General features: G+C 52.2%; 2 protein-coding genes across 2 annotated transcripts; both read left to right on the top strand.

The window, feature by feature from the left end:
• The first annotated feature begins 255 nt into the window (after positions 1-255).
• Positions 256-18,570, top strand: LOC100721773 (sialic acid-binding Ig-like lectin 11). The gene is given in 17 exon segments (XM_063254021.1): positions 256-270; positions 1,066-1,105; positions 1,175-1,249; positions 1,252-1,485; positions 1,706-1,764; positions 2,456-2,564; positions 3,348-3,467; positions 3,703-3,750; positions 3,832-3,893; positions 4,002-4,079; positions 4,149-4,422; positions 4,626-4,722; positions 5,016-5,097; positions 6,587-6,717; positions 14,298-14,416; positions 18,262-18,323; positions 18,325-18,570. Coding segments are annotated over 17 exon segments (1,851 nt in total).
• LOC134470319 (sialic acid-binding Ig-like lectin 11) lies at positions 2,484-8,961 on the top strand. Its single transcript, XM_063253166.1, has 8 exons — positions 2,484-2,564; positions 3,205-3,467; positions 3,589-3,750; positions 3,832-4,079; positions 4,149-4,422; positions 4,626-4,722; positions 5,016-5,097; positions 6,587-8,961. The coding sequence occupies exons 4-8, from the start codon at positions 4,008-4,010 to the stop codon at positions 6,737-6,739; spliced, it is 678 nt and encodes a 225-aa protein (XP_063109236.1). The 5' UTR covers positions 2,484-2,564; positions 3,205-3,467; positions 3,589-3,750; positions 3,832-4,007; the 3' UTR covers positions 6,740-8,961.
• Positions 18,571-20,022: the final 1,452 nt, after the last annotated feature.

Genomic DNA, 20,022 nt, shown 5'->3' on the forward strand with positions numbered 1-20,022 from the left:
GGACTGCAACTTCCTGACCGCACCTGCTCCTGACCTGCCCCATGTCCTGCCCTTCCTCGAGCCTTGGTGGCATAGACCTGGGTGCCAAGGCTGCTCTGCTCTCCCCTCCTGTCCTGCTCCAGGTTCACCATAAGGTGCCACATAGACACCCAGGAGAGGAGCAGTTGTGTAAATGAGGAGGAACACACTTTGTGAGGAAAATTATTTATTTTTTCTGGTTTGGGAATTGAACCAAAGACCTTCACACTGAGCTCCATGCTCAGCCTTCCTGCTTCCTGCTTATATTTTTGAGGTTGGGTTTCCATAAATTACTCAACCCAGGTTAGGTTCCTACTTGTAATCCTCCTGTCTTGGCCTCCCAGAGTACTAGGATTACAGGCCAGCCCCAAATGGCATGGAGCACTCTGTGGTTGTGGGACTGTGTCCTATGGTGGAAAGCCTGGTGGTGAGAGGTTCATTTGGGTCAAACCCAGGCTGCCTGGATAATACTAACACTGACCCGGGCTGATAGCTCGGGGCTGAGTGTTTGCCTGCACGTCAAAGGCCCTGGGTTCAAAACTGACCATGTGAGAAAAAACACACAGCCACCATGCTGGACATCCGGGCTTCTGCAGACATCTGAGAAGGCAGGGCAGCTGAGTGCCTTTGGGGAGGCAGGATGGGGCACCCCAGTGTGGAGTCACAGTGGGGATGTGGCCCATGCTCCATTTCCCTGATGACCTTGAAGCATAAGATGACTGCTGGGACCATGAGGGAAAGGACTTCCCTTCCTGCACATGGCCACTGTTCTCCCTTATCCCTGGGAGCCTCTGCCCAGTACACCCTGCCCAGAGGCTGAGTCCGACGGCCCCTTCTGCGTGGGGCAAGTCCCTCATGCGGCCCAGCCCTGCCTTCCCCAGGGTGAAAGAAGTCAGAACAGGGATCTCAGAGGACACGTGTGTTTCCTGAGCTTCCTCCCCTGTGGCTGTCACTAGCCTGGCCCCAGGTGTCCTCCCTGGCATCCATCACAGGCGGGTAGACCCAAGGCCAAAGGCTCCCAGGAGTACGTGACCCTTTGGAGCAGAGATGCTGCTGCTGGCCCTGCTGCTGCCCCTGCTGTGGGCAGGTGAGTCTGGGGAGCACTGGGGCTCCCCTCTGGGGGCTGGGATGGAGCTGAGCCTCTGTGTCCCCTCAGGGTCCTTGCAGGAGGAATCAAGCTACTGGCTGCTGGTACAGGAGTCGGTGAATGTGCTAGACACACTGTGTATCCTGGGTCTTGCTTCTTCTCCTACCGCCAGGACGGCTGGAAGCCCTCCACCTCCCCTTACGGCTACTGGTACCGGCAGAGGGACACTCACAGAGTCGACCACAAAACCGATGAACTTGTGGCCACGAATGACCCCAGCAAGAAAGGTGCAGTGACAAAGAAACATCATTTCCAGCTCCTCGGGGACCCTGGGGCTCACAACTGCTCCCTGAGGATCGAAGGTGCCCAGAGGGGGCACAGTGGGCCTTACTGTTTTTGAGTAGAGCGAGGAGCAATGCAGTACAATTATGTGAGTCAGATGCCACCATAACTGTCACAGGTAAGCAGCCTGGAAGAGGCGTCCGTGCTCGGGAGAAATCCAGAGACATGGAGGTTGGAGGGTCCTGGAGTGTGGGATGCCAGGACTGAGGGGTCTGTCTCCGAGATGCCTGCGCTGTCCTGACCTTGTCTCCTGCCCAGAGCTGACACAGACCCTGGACATCCACATTGCAGAGGTGTCTGGTCACCTCAGCTGCCTGGTGTGCTCCATGTCATGAGGCCCAGGTTCTCCTGGACGGGGAATGCTCTGACACTACCAGGATGGAGTTTGGGTTTCCACACCATCTTAGAGATCCTGCTCAGGACCCACCCTCAGGAGCATGGCATGCCTCTCACCTGTCGGGTGACCTTCCCACAATTCATGTGACCAAGGAGAGGACTGTCAAGCTCAGTGTGTCCTATGAGTTCGGGGCTAAGATACTGGGGATCATAGTGGGGGTAAAAGGAAGGGGGGGGGGCAATGGTCAGCGTGTCTATGTCCCCCAGATTTATAGACTGAATCCTGAGCCCCAGGTGAAGGTGACTGAGGCCTGGGAGGCGGGTGGGGGGCAGCTTATCAGCCTCCCACACAGGACTAGTGCACCTGTACCAGGGCCCAGAGAGACCCTGTTCCTCCCAAAGAGTGAGGCACAGAGAGAAGGCACCATGGATGAGGCTGGACACTGATCTCACCTGTCCCTGTGTCTGCCTGTGCCTGCACCTTGGGCTGGTGGCCTCCTCAACTGCGGAGATCAGTTCCTGTCACTGATCAGCCGCCAGCCCGTGGGCTCTGTTGGAGCAGCAGGGGGACTGTGGAGAGCAGCTGGGCTTTGGTCCCAGGTTGCAGAGCAGAGCCATGGGGACACCAGCCCACGCTGTGCCACTTCCCCTTTTGTTTCTGGTGGTTCCCAGGGTGGTGGTGAGGAGGACGGGCCAGCTGCGTACCCAGCCCTCACTGTGCCTCTCCTTCCAGATCCTCCTCAGGGCTCGACCCTGCGCCTTACTGGAGCAGGTGGCACAGGTAGGCGGCAGTCCCTGCCCAGGCTGCATGGGAGCGGGTCTCTGTCCATGGGAACCGAGGCACCGAGGTGGGAAGTGTGGAAGGGGCCCATGCGGAAAGCTGTATCAGGAACCACTGCCCTGGCACAATCCCAACCTGGCCTTATCTGGGAGCTGTAGTGGCCCCTGGGTGACGTCTACAGCCAATGCCACTGTGAAGATCCCCCTGTAGCCCCCTTTCCAGGAAGCTGCTTCTCCACCTAAAGCACCACTTCCGGGGGCTCCAGACTCTGCCAGTGCTGACTCGGGCGCCCTGGGAAGGGGCTGAGACTGTGCGTTTCTAATCGGGCCCTGGCGGAGAGACCCACGGTGGGTAATGAGGCTTGGTGCTGTCCACCCCGAAGCATAACTGGAGTCCGAGGATGGTGTCCATCCCACAGCACTAACAAAATGCCAGGAGCAAATCCTGGGGGCCCCGGGCAGAGTGGCATTCAGTGTGGGGAAATATCCTAAATCAAGGTGTCCATCCCTTCCCGGGATAGAAGTGACCAGAAGAGGCACTGGTCCAGGCTCAGCTCTGTCTGTGCCTCTGCCTCTCTCCATTCCTCTCCCCCACCACAGCCCACTGTTCAGTCTGTCTCAGCCTCTGCTTCTCTCTCCAGGCCTGGACTACAAGGGAAATAGATCCTATCTGCAAGTCTGGAAAGACCAGCTTCTGCAGCTCCTCTGTGCTGCTGACAGCCAGCATCCTGCCACGCTGACCTGGGACTTGGGGGCAGAGTGCTATCTTGGTCCCCTCCCTCAGAACCCAGACCCCTAAAGTTGGAGATGCCCAGGGTGAAGCCTGGGGACGCGGGGCGCTACACCTGCCGAGCACAGAATGAGCTGGGCTCCCAGCGTGGCACCCTGAATCTCTCAGTACAGTGTGAGTGACCAGAGCCACCTGTTCTGAGAGGGACAGAGAGGGGGTAGGGGCAGAGCTCTGAGGGGGCTGGGACCCCAGGGCTTCAGGATCTGGCTTCTCATCTGCGTGCATGGATGGGCAGTTTGTGTTGGCGACCCGGCGGATGACGGTTCCTCCCTCCTCCTTCTCCTGGATGGATCCTCTGCCCAGAGGGAGCCCTAACCCTTCCAGAGCCGCTTCCCTGTCTACATTGCAGATCCTCCTGAGGACCTGAGAGTGACAATGTCCCAAGCAAACAGCACAGGTAGGAGAGGGACACAAGAACTAGGGCCTTGTGCTGCCCAGCTGGTAGAACCTGACACGGATTCTGCCTCTTCCCTCCCAGTCCTGGAAATCCTCAAGAACGGCACATCCCTGCCTGTCCTGGAGGGCCAGAGCCTGCGCCTGGTGTGTGTTGCCCACAGCAACCCTCCAGCCAGGCTGAGCTGGGCCTGGGGAACACAGACCCTGCGTCCCTCTTGAGTCTCAGCCTCTGGGGTCCGGGAGTTGCCCCAGGTGCAGATGGAGCATGAAGGGGACTTCACCTGCCACGCAGAGAACCCGCTGGGCACCCGGAGTGTCTCTCTGTGCACTGTGAGTGGGGAGGGGACCCATGGGACCTGGGAATAGGGACACCTGTGACTCCCCTTCTCCCTCCCACAGTTGGTCCCCAATTGCTGGAACCCTGGTGCTTCCAGGAGGCTGAGGGTCTGGGCTGCCGCTGATCCTCCCATGCCCTGCTCCTTCCCTGGGCTGGCGGCTCGGGGAGACGCTGCTGGAGGGGAACAGCAGCAACGCCTCCCTCACGGTCTCCACCATCTCTGCCGGCCCTGGATCAGGGCGAGCCTCCATGACAGGCTGAGCCCTGGCCTTGGGTTCAGCTGCGAGGCACAGAATGTGCCCGAGGTCCAGAACGCCACTGTCCTGCTGCTCCCAGGTGAGGGGCCAAGGGATCCAATCTTCAGGAGGAAAGAGGTGACTCTGGGACTGATGGGGGAGACCCATGGAAACGGGACATATAGGACACAGGGCTCCATCCTATGCTGGCTCTCGATGAAGAACATCTGAGCTGCAGGTGTAAGCAAAGGCTGTGGAGGGTAGCAGGGACCAGGCCCTCACCCTGAACCCTGCTGTCCACAGGACACCCAGGCCGTGGGGCAGGATTCCCACAGGGGACCATGCTAGGAGCTGGCGTCACTGCCGGGCTCTCTCTGTGTGCCTGCCTCATCTTTTCCAGGTGAGAGGGGTGCAGGAGGGTCGGCAGGTGTGGAGGCCCGGCCTGGTCTCCACCCCACGAAGGCTGTGTGCAGGGTCTGGCCGGGCTGTGGTGGCGGGAATCGGCCTAGCGTCTGTGCCAGCCCCTGACCCCAGCCCCTGTAAGGTGTCTGCTCCGCTCTCCGGGAGCCTCCCATTGGATGGGTCCCCGCCTGCCAGACCTCATTCGGCCCACTAGCATCTTTCAGCCAGGGACAGCAGTTCCACTGCCACTCTGAGTAGCAGAGTCTGCTGCCTCCCGCCCTCCTCACTCAGGATGAAGACTCGCAGGCAGCAAGACAGCAGGATGGCCGCTGCGAGGAAGGGCGCACCGCCTGGCCCTGCTTCTGTGTCCAAGGTGAGTGAGGAGCGTCTGTGCACCTGAACCCCAATGGTCACCTCCCTAAGATGACTGTGACCATATCCTCCACGATGAAGCAGAGACACCTGATGCCCAAATGGGCTTTGATTGCAGGGTCCCGTGGCGCAGTCCCACAGCAGCAGCCAGAGCCTCCCAGGGGCTGAGCTCCCTCTGGTCCCTCTCAGCCCAGGCTGCCCAGGCCTCACCCACTGCTGGGCTCACATCCTACTGGGCCCTTTTCACTCGTGTCCCCTCATTTCCCTCTGGACCCCGAGCCCCTCTTTTCCTTCCTGTGTCTCCCCTGCAACAGAGATCCCAGGGATCCCACAAAACACTCCTGTCTGCTGCAGACCTTAGGGCTCTTGGACCCCTCCATCTGAAACCACCTGCACGGAGGGCTCCCTGAGCCACACTCAGGTCTGGGGACTCACTAGAGGGGCACCCCAAGCTCCCGGGGCTGTGGCTGTCACTGTGAGATCAGATGAGAGTTGGCTAAGGGAAGAGGTGCAGGGCCAGGGTGTGCAGGGAGCAGGGCTGAGCTCAGGGTGTCCTCTCCTGCAGAGGGACACAGAGAGTGCTCAGCCCTCTCAGCAGCAGTGTGACAGCTGTAGACAGACATGCCCACAGGGAAGCCACCCGAGCCTGCTGTCCAGGGTCTCTTGGTAGCCCGTCACACTGACAGTGTGCACACACGTGGCTGACCTCAGTCCCTTCACATCCAGATCCTCCAGAGTTCAAACCGATGCCATGGGGCTTATGGTGGTCTCCACAAATGCCACTGTTATCACAGCCCAGCTGGCCTAGCAGACAGAGGTGCTCCTGCTCAGCAGGACTCAGTCAGGGCTGCCCTCAGCTGTCCCCTCCTCTGTGTCCCGGGCTCACAGCACAGCTCCCCACTGTGTGTGCCTGAGCCCTGCACCCAGAGCCGCCCCAGGGCTGTGAGGCTGAGCCAGTGCCTGATCGTGTGCCCCGCTCACTCCTGTGCAGCCTGTCCCAGCTGCTGGGAGACAGGGGCTCATCTGAAGGCCAGTTACTTCCTGTGTCCCTGCACGCTGCTGGCTGGGTGAGGGGCCGCGTGGGTCTGCTCCGCTTTCCCGATGATGTGCAGGGCCAGGATAGGGCAGCTGTGCCCCTGGGCAGCAGGGTTCTGGCTGGAGGCTAGGCCTGACTGCTAGTTACAGGTGTGGTGTGGGAATCTGTGCTTAGCCTAGGTTTATCCACCTGGGAGATGCTATGGCAGTGACCTACAGGGACTTCTTAGATTTTGTGAAGTGGGCAGTCAGTTACTAAGAGGAATTTATCGTTACTAACAAGCATTTACATAATGGATGTGAATGAACCAATGATGCGTGGATGGATGAGTGAACCGTGGGGGCCCATGGTTATGAAGTGAGCAGAGGAAGAGGACGGGCTCACTTTCCTGGTTGGCCTCTGTCTCCTTCTTTTTCTCATCATCCCACTCCATGCCCTTCCCCCTTCCCATCAGGGTCACAGCCAGGACAAGTGTCCAGGCAACTTGGACAGCCCAGCCCCTTCTGCAGGAGTGAGCAGCCCCGGCAAGGAGCAGGAGCCCCACTACAGCACCCTCAGCTTCCAGGAGGACCCCAGCACCTCGGAGTACTCAGAGCTCAGGCTCTGATGTGCAGGCCAGCAGCTGAGCCTGGGCTTCTCTGGAAGGTGACATACGGTACATTGCTTGAATCAGCCGATCTCCATGTCACCAGGGTCCTGACCAGCAGAGGGGACTCTCTCCCTAACAGCAGAACTCACCTCCCACTTCAGCCCAGACTTTGTGCAGGTTGCTTTACTCTGGGGTCTCCTCCTCTGTTAAATGCACATGATCACTGACTCGCAGGGCATTGTGGGTAGAGGGAAGGGATTCCCTACAGCACCCTGGCAGGGCCTGTAGAAGGCATCTCACCTGGGGCTGCCTCCCATGGCCTCCACCAGGTGTGAGCCCACCTGGCCAGTGGGGCTCTGCAGGGCAGCTCTCACTGCTCTGCTCTGCAGGCCCTGCCCTCTGGGGTTCAAGCCCTGCTGTGCCTCCTCCCTTTCAGTGTGGCTGGGACTTGAGATTTGGTTTTAACTCAGGAATGCAGCAATGCGGAAGGGAAGCGAGCCCTGTGATTAAATTGTATAAGAGCCTCGCTTCTGTCTTGCTGTCTTTGCTTAAGCAAATTGGCATGATGTCAGTGCTCACAGAGAGAGGAGCAGGGCCCAGGCCTGAGGGTGGCCTCAGCCAAGACCTTCAGTCCTGTGACCCACAGCAAATGAACCCTGCCCACAACCATGAGAGGTGGGAAGCACATGCCTGCCCATTCAGTTTCCTCAGGGGAAACTGTAGCCCTGGCCTGTACCTTCAGCATGGGTTTCCTTTCCTGAAACCCTGACCTGATAGGCAGGGCCTGATTCCTCCCTGCAGAAGTGGTGGGCTGATAAACACATGTGGTCTTAGGTTCCCGAGTTCTTATTATTTCTTATGCAGATATGGTAACCAGCACTGATATCTTTGCTGGTTTATAAACTCTGGCAGGTACCACCTCACTGAAAAGGTAAGAATAGAGCAGGATCCTGCAGGAAGAGAGGAGGGGAGGCAGCCATGCAGCTCTAGCTGAGGCCTGGGAGAGGAGGTGAGAGAAGAGGCTGTGTGAGGACCTGGGCCTGTAGCACGCTAGCTTGGCTGAAATGGAGGTGAGAGGAAAGAGCGGTGGTCAAGGTACACACTTATAATCGTAGCACTTGAGAGACTCTGGCAAGAGGATTGTGGGACTTTAAGGTCATCCTGGGCTACAAAGTGAGGAGCCAGTACACACCGGCTGGCCTCTCTGTTTGGCACTCTGGTACCACAAGTTCGACCCATCTACCTGCCTGTGTTTCAGCATAGAATGCATTCAGATGCTCATCTGGGCACTCAGCGGCACAAGCTCTTACTTGGCAAGTGCAAGGTCATGAGTTTGATTCCTGGTATTAAAAAAAAAAGATTGTCATCTGATAGTTGGACTGAGGCCTGAGAATCAAAATTTTGAGCCCATCTTGGGCAACTGAAGATTTAGCAAGACCTTGTCTCAAAATAAATACAATTTTCAAAGGACCGGGGTAGAGTAGCTCAGTGCAGAAGCATTCCAGCACCCCAGAAAGGGGAAAAAGAAGGCTCTCATCTTAAGAAACAAATCTAGTGGCCATTCATGGACTGTGAGGAAAGAGAACCAGGCTTCACCAGGAGGTGACCCCACCTGGAAATCAGTGCCATGGGTGGCTGCTGCCAGAGTGGAGACAGCCAGACCCAAGCCTCTTGCTCTGAGTCGGCACCATTCACAGACTGCAGAGGGAGAGATCCACGCCTCACCAATAGGTGATCCCTGCCTGGAAACCATATCATTTTTATTGTTTTGTTGGGTTGGGTTTTATTCTCTTTTGTTTGTGTATGTTAAATCTGAGGTCATGAGCAGGTATTTAAAAGACAGCAAGACATTATGGTAGCCATTTTGGATTTACTATTGGCTTGTTTTGAAGTCCTTTATTGCATTCATTGTTTTATCTTTATTGTTTCTATTCTGTTCTGTTTTGTTTGATTTTTACTATGTCCAAAGGTATCTGCAGCTATTTTGAAAACAACAAAGACATTATGGTAACTATTGCTGATTTTGTAAGGTTAAAGTACTGTATCAGTTATACTGGTTTATTTTAATTGGTTTTATTCTGCTTTATTTCCTTTGGCTTTATCTTCTTTAAAATTAAAAAAAAAAGATGAGTTTAAGGACTGGCCAAATGCATAGTAAAACTCAGTCTCATTAAAAAAAAAAGAAATAACCATTGCCAATCACGTAAACAATAAAATGCTGATATAAATAAGGGAGAAAAATAAACAAATTATTTGACATAACCACAAGTAAAAAGACAAAATGCGAAGTACATACATACTTTTAAGTCTTAATACTGAATGTAAATGGTTTTCATTTTCTAACTGAAAAAAATGCAGCCTGGATAAATGAATGAAAACCAGAAGACCTACCACATGCTTCCTGCAAGAAACTCTCATCACCTACTCATGCACAGACACCTACTCATGCAAGAACGGAAGGTGATTTTAACAAATGGAACCCAACTCAACATGGAACAACTACACCTGTATCTAACAAGAAGCTTTAAGACAATGTCACTTGAAAGAGACAAAGAGGGTCATGATGTCTGGATTAAGGGATCCATTTTCTACAAGGATATAACAATTATAAATATATGACATGAAGCATTGTAGCACTGGTTTTGTAAAGCCAGTACTACTAGACATAAAGGAAGCATCAGCCCCCCCAAAACAGCATCAGTGAGGGAAGTGGCTCAATACCCCACTCTCCCAAATAAAGCACTCACTCAGAATAAAATGAGCAAAGTAATGTCAGAATAAAACTATATTATAGCTTAATGGACTATGTAGACATCTACAGAATATCCCCTCTCAGCTGGAGCGTGTATACTCTTTCTATCGACACTTCCCTTCCCTCAGCTTCCTGACCACCATGATGTATGTGTGCAGCTTCCTCTACTAGGCCCCTCCGTCACACTGTTTATGCTTCAGAACCAGTCGACCACGTCCCCAAGCTACTGAGTCTCTGAAACAGAATAAAGCTCTCCTCCTTTAAGTTGCAGGGTTTTCTCAGGGAAGAAAAAGCAACTAACCTTGAAATTGGTACCAGGAGTGGGACTATTATTACTGTGACTGTTCCTGACCATAGAGTTCAGAAAACTTTGGAATTGGTTTGTAGGAGGAGTTTGGAAAAGTTTGTGGAGATGAGGGATAGAGAAGCCCCAAAAGACTGAGAATAGTGTTTGATCTTAGATACTGGTCATAGCTCATAAGACCAGAATGCTCACAGGAATGCAGAACATAAACCCTACACGCAAGTTTTTGGTTTTAGTGGGGAACAAGGTTTTTACTAGAGAGAATGTTTATGCTCCAGCTGTGTCTTGCTGATGCTTTGAGGCTTTGTGAGAGACTCAGAATAAGAGCAGTGTACTAATTCATCTGGTACAGGAAATTTCAAGTGATTCTAATGTTTGGGCTGTGGTCTGAGCATTTCTGTGTTCCTTTATCCTGATCTGTACAGAACTAGAGGGAAACGGCAGAGGTAGCTGCATGAAAAGTGTGCTTTGTTAGAAGGGCAGAAGTGAAAATGTTTGCTAAGATCATACAAAGACTTGATCTCAAAGTGAAAAAAACAAAGTGAGAAAGAAAGAAAGAGCTGGGCGTGGTGGTGCACTCCTGTAATCCCAGCACTCAGAAGGCTGAGGCAGGAGGATCGTTGCAAGTTCAAGACCAGCCTGGGCTACAGAGAGAGCTCAAGACCAGCCTAAACTGCATAGCAAGACCCTGTCTCAAAAGAAAAAAAAAAAAAATAAAAGGAAAAGGCAGATAGAAAAGAAAGAAGAAAGAATGAAAGAAGGAAATGTAAAACAGGACAGTGGTTACCAGAGACTGGGGACAGTGAGTGTAGGGGATAAAATGTCTTCTTACACTGTACAGAGTCACAAGTAGACAGGAAAGTTGTTGAGATTGATTCCATGGCTTAGTAACAGGCAATAATAATATCTACATGCACTGGTACCTTGGTTCATGAACCTCATTCATTCCATGATTCTGGGGAAGATGGGGGCATTTATGTTCATCACACAAGGCAGGGTTTGCAACCCGAAGTAAAATATGGCAGGATGCTTCTGTTTGTGCACTGAATTGTCTATGAGCAGCAGTGTTTGTGAACCGAGGTATTACTCTAGATCAAAAGTGGTAAAAGAGACTTCCGGGAGAACATGGCGGTAGATAGCAGCAGCTATGGAGGCTCTCTGAGATACCTCACTTAAAATCCAGGAATGATGAGGTATGAGGCATCCTAAGCAAGGATAGATACACCCTGTTGACCCAGGAATGAACTAAGCTAAGAGAAACCAACTGGAAATCCAATCCTGGTGCTGTAACAGGGACAGATAAAATCTCAGCTCGGGAAGCTAGAATCCACGCCACTGGAAGCCGAGATTTGAATTTCCTGCTGCTGTTGCTGCGCCCAAATCTGTAGGGCAGGGAGAGAGACACGCAAAAGCTCTGAGAGTGGGAATCTGTGAACTGAGTTGAGAGCAGGAGTAGCAGGGAGCCCTACATCAACTTGCAGTGAGTGAGCAGAACGGGGACCCTTTCACAGAGTAGGAGGCTCCAGCAAAGGACATACTGGGACCGGGCAGACTTGCCGGAACAGGACGGTGTAGTGACATTAGCAGCATATTCCCCTCTCAAGCAGGATTGGTGGGGAGTGCCTGGCCTGCGTGATGCCGCTAAGACCCAGTAGGCTAGCCCAAACCAGGTTCCAGCGCCTGGAAGTGCACCCTAGCAGTGAAGCCTTTGGTAAGTTGACCTGGAGGGGCGGGCCCAGCAGAGGCTGCCGAGGTTTGTGTCTCCCTCATACACTGCAGTGGGCGGGAACACCTAGCTGGTGCAATTCAAATAAACTGTAACTGACAAAGAGCAAAAATTGGGCCTCCTACGTTTGCTTGTATGGAAGGAAAAAAAAGTATGGGAAGAGGAAGCAACAAGAAAGGGTCCTCAGTCCCCAATAGACATAAAGCGATATCTCCAGAGCCTCATAGACGAGTTTAGGAATGAAGTTATTAACAATCTAAAGCAAGATATAAGTAGAATAGTTAGAGAAATGCTAAGCACCGCCCAAGAAAAAACAGATGGTGGAATGGAAGAACAGAAAAAAAGGGGAGAAATGTTTGAGGAGAAAATAGAGAAAACGTAGAATACGTGAAGCAGGTTCAAAGAGATTACCAGGAAACTAAAAACTCTATTGAAAACTGGCATAACAGCTTCAAAGAAACTAAGGATAGATTATCTGAATTTGAGGGCAGATTTGTAATATGGGAGCATGAAATGAAAAACTTCTTAAAAATAACAAGAAAACAAACAGCAATAATACAAAGGCTAGAAGATGATAAGAGGATCTATAACTTAAGAATTAAGAACATAAAAGAAGAAGTAGGGACACAAACAAATGGACTACAAAAGCTATTCACAGAAATAATCCAAGAGAATTTCCCTAATTTAGCAAAAGGTACAGATACTCAGATGTATGAGGCATACAGGCCTACTCCAGCCACCTACAACCCAAACAGAGCTACACCCAGGCATATAATAATCAAAATTCCAGAAATCCAATATAAGAACAGAATACTAAAAGCCATCAGAGACAAGAAACAGGTCACATACAAGGGAACACCCATCAGAATTACAGCAGACTTCTTGGCACAAACCATCAAATCATGAAGAGTGTGGGGGGAAATAATTCAAGCTTTGAAAGATAACAACCTCCAGCCAAGATTGATATATCATGCACAACTGTCCCTAGAAATTGATGGAAAAACAAGGTGCTTCCAGGATAAAGAGGAACTAGGGGAATTTGCAACCATCAATTCAACTCTACAGAGAGTACTGCAGGATAGTCTAAAAAAGGAAAATACTAAGACTTCAGAAACAGTGGCAGAGAGGCCACAATGAATAGAGCAGAAAGTGAAATGAAGAAGACAAACTGACAACAAACAACAGAAAAAGAGCTCAACGGAAATGAGGCAGAGAAGGTTGGATGGTAGGAACAGCTATTTTGGAGAAAACAAGACATCATAATAGCTAGTGCTGATTTAGTATCATCTTGCTTTGAAGTCCCATCAAGCTTTTATTCTTCTGTATCCATCGGTCTTAACAGGTTGTATCTTATTGGATTTTATTATATGTGATAATATAAGCAAAAACTTTTATAGACAAGGAGACTATACAGAAACCATTGTTCATTTTCTGATAATTGGTTCTAAACACCTTGCAATACTGTCATTCTCTTGAATGGTTTTACATTGTCTTGATATGTTTGGTGCTACAGTATACAAAGTTATACTCAAAGATTTCAAGGAAAGAGACACTATGGTAACTACTTTTATGTCAGGATATCTTGTGGTGAAACACTATTTTGCTTAAATGGTTATGATTTGACCTGAGCTGTTTTGTTGTTATGCCCTCTTTTATCTCAATCTCCCTTTTTAAAATTATTTACTTTTTTATTTCTATCTTTTTAATTAAGGGAAAAATAAAAAAATAGCAGGCTACATTATAGTAACCCATTTTGATTTCCTATCAACTTGATTTGAAACCTTGTATAGCCCTCACCATCTTGCTTTGACTAATTTCCCCCTATTCTGCTTTGCTTGATAGTACCAAGTTCGAAAGTATAGGCAAAACTGTGAAGACAATAAGATTCATTATGATGCCCATTCTGGTTGACTATTATCTTCTTTTAAAGTCCTGTAATGCCTCCAATGTTTTGGTTTAATTCTTTACTGTTTTGTTCAATTTTATTATAACTGACAATATAGGCAATTCTTTTTAAGATAGCAAGAGGCAGTATGATAACCATTGTTGATCACCTAGTACTTTGTTTTTTTACATTATCTATTATGTCCATCCTTTTGATTTGATTGACTCTGTTCTGTTATGGCACATTTGGTTTTATTCTCTTCAAAAAAAAAAGTAATAAGAATTGTGGGAGTAATAGAACCCAAAATGTGTAATTGTCATTGTACAAAAGAAAGGAAGAGAAAGTGTTCTAAAGAATATAACTGCATATATATTGAAGTGTATAAGATAGATGACCATATTACTGAGTTTTGTTGGATCACTGAACAAAACTGTTTCCAGTCTCACTGTTTGAAAGTCCACTTTATATGCTTTAATTTTGTAACTTGAACAACTATTTCTAAGACAACAATATGTATAATCTATTAACTCGTGATTTCCTACTGTTTATGTTTTCTGAAATTGTGTATGACTTGTACCCTTTTTCGTTTTCTCCTTAAGTAAAAAAAGTGGTAAAAGAGTAGATCATAAATGTCCTCACTGGAAAACATGTAAGCATGCAAGGGGATGGTCATTTTAATTAGTCGGCTTAAATTATCTAGCTATGAATACATGTATGGAAATATCATCTTGTTCCCCATAAATATATACAAGTATCCTTTGTCAGTTAAAATAAGATATATTGTGGAGAACTAGACATCCACAGCTTGGTGTGCTCCATGCCCAGGGCCTGCAGTGGGGCCAAGGCCCTCAGATTCTTCTGGACTGGGGCTGCCCTGACACCAGCAGGATGTAGACTGGGGTCCCACAGCACCGCAGAGATCCTGCTCAGGCCCTGCCCACAGGCCCATGGCACCCACCTCAGCTGTCAGGTGACCTTCCCCCCAACTCCTGTGACCAAGGAGAGGACTGTCGAGCTCAATGTCTATTGTGGGTGCTGAGCTAAGATGGTGGGAGTCCTGGGGGGGCAGAAGGGATGGGGATGCAATGGTCAGAGAGTCTGTGATCCCCAGATTCATGACTGAATCCTGAGCCCCAGGTGAGGGTGATGGAGGTGGCCTGGGAGGCAGGTGGGGGACAGCTTATCAACCTCCCACACAGGACGAGTGCACCTGTATTGGGGACCAGGGAGACCCTGTCCCTCCCACAGCGTGAGGTATAGACAGAAGGCGCCATGGATGAGGTGGGGTCTCTTCTGTCCCTGCATCTGCCTGTGCCTGCACCTCAGACTGGCAGCCTCCTCAGCTGCAGAGATCAGTTTCTGTCACTGATCAGCCGCCAGCCCGTGGGCTCTGTCGAAGATGCAGGGGGCTGCAGAGAGCAGCTGGGCTTTGATCCCAGGCTGCAGAGCAGAGCCATGGGGACGCCTGCCCATGCTGTGCTGCTTCCCCTTGTGTTTCTGGGGGTTCCGGGTGGTGGTGAGGAGGAAAGTCCAGCTGTGCACCCAGAACTCACTTCGCCCCTCCTCTCAGATCCCCCTCAGGGCCTGACAATCAGTGTCACCACAGCAGGTGACAGAGGTAAGTGGGATGTCCCTCTGTGGGGGCTTACAGAGCTCAGAGCCATCTGGAAACCAAACACATGGGTTCACCATAGGAAGCGGGGAGGAGCTCTCTCTTTGCAGGGTGAGAAAACTCTTTTTGTACCACACAGGCAGCTAGGAGGAGGCACCGTGGTCTAAAGCCTTGGTACTCAACAGGGCACAAGGGACCACGGAGCCCCTGGAGTCCTGACAGCCCTGCACTGCAGCCTCTGTCTCCTGGACAGAGCCAGGCTGCTGTGCGCCTCCTTCTCTTCCTTCGCTGTCCGTGGGTTTTGCCGATCCTGTCTGTCTCCCACGGTGTTCCCTTCACCGTGTGGAGTTCAGGGAACCATAATGGAAATGGATCTCTTTGTTTGACCTTTCATTTACTTACATCAATGATATTCATCTAACAAAGACTCCACCCAGTTGGTTTGTTGCCTGGTGGCGGGGACAGGACCCAGGTCCTCAAGGGCCTGTGGGTGGCATTCAGCGGCCTCACAGAGCGGGGCCACTCTGATCCCCTCGGAACCCAGAGTGCACCCTTCAATCACATGGAGCCCTGTGTCCTCTGTTTCTCTGCTTGCTGTCCCCAGGGAGGTGTCTCTCAGGGCCCTTGCTCTCAGTGGGGTCAGCTCGGCCCCCGCTGGCGTCCTGCTTTGCCATCCATCCATGTCCAGGAGCCCCTGTGCTTTCGTCTCCATAAACACCATTTCCTCTTCCTGCTGGGCGATGACACCACATCTACAATGACCCCCGTGAGTGTCCACATATCTCTCTGGGGACCAGGATGGTTCCACATTGGTCTGCTGTGAAGGTGGGGCTAGGGACATTGCTCTGAGTGCGTGTGAGGCTGTTTCAGTCCTGGGATCCGGGTCTGTGAGGAACTGCGGGGACCCAGACGATGGGGCCTGGGGGCTGCTCTGCCCCTTCCTGGGTATTTCCCTGTGGTCCCTGAGGTTGTCCTTCCTGTGTCACCTCCACTGTGTGTCACTGTACTGTGTGCAAGTGCCACACTTCACGTCTTCAGTCTACTCTTGGTGGCACCTAAAGGGACCATTCTGTCACCCTGCTGTGAACATTCCTTGCTGAACCTACACCCCAGTTTCTCCAGGGGGTGCTGCTCTTACTCTGCTGAGCATCATGAACCTCTGTGGCTCTGGTGGCCTCAAGATCTCTGATCAGGAGCCTGGCAGCGGTTCAGGTCCTCAGGTCTCCTCAGCGTGTGGGGAATTCTCTGGGAGGATGTGGAGGCTGCAGGAGCTGGCGTGGGTAAAGAGCTCTGGGGTTTATGTCCAGAAGCCCAAGTGTCAGGTCCCTGTGAGGAAATCCTTCACAGCACGAGAAAGGACCAGGACAGACTCGCTGTGGAACTCCTGGAGAGACTGTCACTCCACATCATCTCTGATAGAAAGAAGCATTGCTTTGGGACAGCCTGCGAGGCACCCGAAGTCCAAACAGCTGCTTCCTGTGTGGACTGAACTCAGCCTGTTTATCCCAAGGTGCTGGGGACAGAGAGGGGCAGGTGGCATCATGCCCTACGGGGCTTTGAAGAATTGACCATCACATTTGGATATTTGAGCAAAAGGAGGCTCAGCGGGTGGTAAGTAGTTCCAGAAGGACAGAGATGTGGACCAGATAGATGGGTCGCAGGCATCCTGGAACACCTGAGGGGTCCCTGCAGGAATGGGTGGATGGATTCAGAGAACCAGGAAGACTCACACAGGGAAACAGAACTCAGCCGTGAGGTGAGCACCGCGCTGACTCAGGCTGCACACGGTAACCCTGGCTGGTGCTGCCTGGGAGAAAAGCCAGACAGGAGCTTAGGCAGGCCCTGAGGCGGATCTGTAGAGACAGATGGGGCAGTCATGGGTCAGGGCTGGGTGGAAGGGCTGGGGAGATGGCTGGGGTGTCGGCTTTCTCTCTGGGCCGACTGTAGTCTTCTACAATTGTGATGGCTGATGCACAGCTCTGGGAATGGGCCAAAGCCCCTGAACTGCACAGTCTAAACCGTGTGCAGATGAGGTGTCCTGACATGTGAAGTGTAAGAAGGGGCAGGCGCGGACTCCGAACACGGCCCCAGTTGCAGAGGAAACAGATGCACTCACCAGGAAATGGGAGCGTGGTACATTACACAGCTTCTGCACAGCCAGATAAACAGCCGAGAGAGTGGACAGGTGGTCTGCAGATGGGAGAACACTTACAGTGACTCAAGACTCGGATCTAGAATGTACAGGAGCTAAAACAGTTGGAGCCTCCAAAACATCAGGGCAAAGGAAACATGGCCAAATGAAAAGCACAGATACTTCACAGAAGTACAAATGGGAAAAAATATGTGAATTAATGCTCAGCATTGCTGACCAGCAGAGAAATGCAAATAAAAACTGAGAATCTATCTTACCCCAACATCATGGGGTACAGCCACTCTCTATAAAGGCTGCTTTGAAATTTTTGGTGGAGATCCCTCACCCCCGCAGTGGTAATGCAGAGAGAAGGAGCTGGGCATCAGAAACTCACATTCAGCTCAGTTCTGCTTCTCTCTGTTTGTGTGGGCTCCTGCCTCACCACTTTATCCATCTCTGTCTCTGATTCCTCATCCCTGGATCTTCAAAGAAGGGGCTCCAATCTGAAAGCCCAGAAAGGCCAGCTCCTGCTGTCCTCTGTGCTGCTGACAACCCCCGCCCCCACCCCCTGCCACACTGACCTGGGAACTGGAGGCAGAATCTGCTCTCAGCCCCTCCCTCAGGACCCAGCCTTCTAGGCTGGAGCTGCCCGGCCTGAAGCCTGGGGATGCTGGTCGATATACCTCCGAGCAGAGAGCAGCCTGGGCTCCCAGCACCGCACCCTGGACCTCTCAGTGCAGTGTGAGTGACCAGAGCCATCTGTTCTGGGAGGGACAGGGTGGGAACATGAGCCAGGCAGGTCCAAGATTTCCAAGGGGGCTGGAACCCCAGGCCTGCAGGACCTGGCTTCTCATCTGCTTGCATGGATGGGCAGTTTGTGTTGGGGACCCAGCAGGTGACTGTCCCTCCCTCTTCCCCTGATCCTGGATGGATCCTCTGACCAGAGGGAGCCCCAGCTCCTCCAGAACAACTTCCCTGTCTGTGTTGCAGATCCTCTGGAGAACTGGAGAGTAACAATGTCTCAAGTAAATGGCACAGGTAGGAGAGGGACAGAGGGACCAGGACAAAGGATGGCCTTTTGAGACATAGCTGGTGGAGCTGCACATGGATTCTCCCACTTCACTCCCCAGTACTGGAAATCCTCGGGAACAGTACATTCCTGCCTGTCTTGGAGGGCCAGAGACTGCGATTGGGTGTGTATTGCCCACAGCAAACCCCCATCCAGGCTGAGCTGGGCCCGGGGAACACAGATCCTGAGCCTCTCATGGCCCTCAGGCTCTGGGGTCCTGGAGCTGTGCCGGGTACAGATGGAGAGTGAAGCGAATGTCATCTGCCACACGGAGAACCCACTGGGCATCTGCAGTGTCTCTCTGAGCCTTTCTGTGCACTGTGAGTTGGGGAGGGGGGACCTCTGGGCCTGGGAAAGCGGACACCTGTGACCCTCCTCCTCCTTCCCATGGATACTGCTCAGCTGCTGGGGCCCTGGAGCTCCTGGGTCTGGGCTGCAGCTGCTCCTCCCAGCCCAGGCCTGCACCATCACTTCACTGGTGGCTCAGGAAGGGGCTGCTGGAGGGGACTGCAGCAATGCCTTCTTCACGGCCACACCCTGCTCACAGACCTTGGGTCACAGCTCACTCAAACTCTGCGTGGCTGAGCTCAGGCCTCCACCTCAGCCTCAGCTGGGAAGCATAGAATGTGCAAGGGATCCAGAGTGCTACTGCCCTGGGGCTGCCAGATCAGGAGCCAAGGGCTGTGGTCTTAGGGAGGAGCGGGTGGATCTGAGGAAGGATAAGTCACAAGGCTCTCTGAGACAGTTTGGGTCTGGAAAGGTGGGGTGCATCAGGGTCCCTGTTCCTTGGCTCCTTGGATGCTGGAGAACATCACAGTAGGTGCTGTTCAGGAGTCCGAGAGTTGAGGACTTGGGCAGGGACAGGGTCTTAGTTGTGCTCCTATTCAGGGAAGCTGGAGAGTCGGGGTGTATGTGTGCATGCAGCTTTCAGGGGGGCTGCTGTCCCTGCTCTGCTTTCTCTCTGTGTCTGTGTTGGCTTCTCCAGGTGAGTGTGGTCCTGTGACGAAAGGCTGTGTGTGTGTGTGTGTGTGTGTGTGTGTGTGGTGTGTGCATGTGTGAGTGCGTGTGTGTGGGTCAGACAGGACCGTGACTGGGAGAACTGCAGCTTGGTGGGACGACCAAAGCAGAATTCTGTGCCACCCCGCCCCGCATCCCGACCACCCTGAGTGTCCTCAGATCTCACTGTGGAGGTGAGCTGGTGCCCTTCACTCCGTACCCTCAGCTGGCTGCCCAGCATCATTCCAGCAGGGACTGCGTCCTGCTGCTCACTGTGAGCCAGGGAAGTGAGGTCCTGCCTCTTCTCTCAGGATGAAGTCCTGCAAGAAGGAGGTGGCAAGGGCGGTGACCGCAGAGAAGGATGCCCCCTGTGCCCGGGTCCTGTGCCCCATGACCTGCCTCTGCAGTAAGTGAAGAGCCCATGAAGAACCGTCCACATCTTTTAAGATGACTAAGGGGTTCCTGATGCCTTTACAAGCTTTTGTTCTGGGTCCCCCAGTCTGGAGGCCAGAACCTCCTCTCACTAAGCTCACTCTCCCCTCTTCCAGGACTTATAGACTTGGGGGTCTTCAGGACCACCCTCATTCTACCCCCACCTACAAGATCCAGATTCCTGAGGCCACACTTGGGTTTGGTGACCTGGTGAGGGGGCCCCTGGAGCTCACTGCACTTGTGTCCTTATGGTACCTTGTCTCCTTGTCACCATGCAGGAGACAGCCAGGGGAAGGGGCTCATGGGCAGGTGTGGAGAGAGCAGGCATGAGCTCTGTGTTTTCCTCTCAGGGTGTCCTTGTGAGTGACCCAAGAGTGTGGTGGGGGGTTCCCTC

This window comes from Cavia porcellus, unplaced genomic scaffold, assembly GCF_034190915.1.
Source record: "Cavia porcellus strain 051 isolate PalLab524CR breed Dunkin Hartley unplaced genomic scaffold, mCavPor4.1 scaffold_7, whole genome shotgun sequence".
Taxonomy (NCBI): domain Eukaryota; kingdom Metazoa; phylum Chordata; class Mammalia; order Rodentia; family Caviidae; genus Cavia; species Cavia porcellus.

Bases quoted from the DNA above. Each gene is read 5' to 3' on its own strand.
- LOC134470319 (XM_063253166.1), top strand. From the start codon at position 4,008: ATGGAGCATGAAGGGGACTTCACCTGCCACGCAGAGAACCCGCTGGGC. The intron at 4,423-4,625 runs GTGAGGGGCCAA...TGCTGTCCACAG, and splicing joins CACTGTCCTGCTGCTCCCAG to GACACCCAGGCCGTGGGGCA. The intron at 4,723-5,015 runs GTGAGAGGGGTG...CTCCTCACTCAG, and splicing joins GCCTGCCTCATCTTTTCCAG to GATGAAGACTCGCAGGCAGC.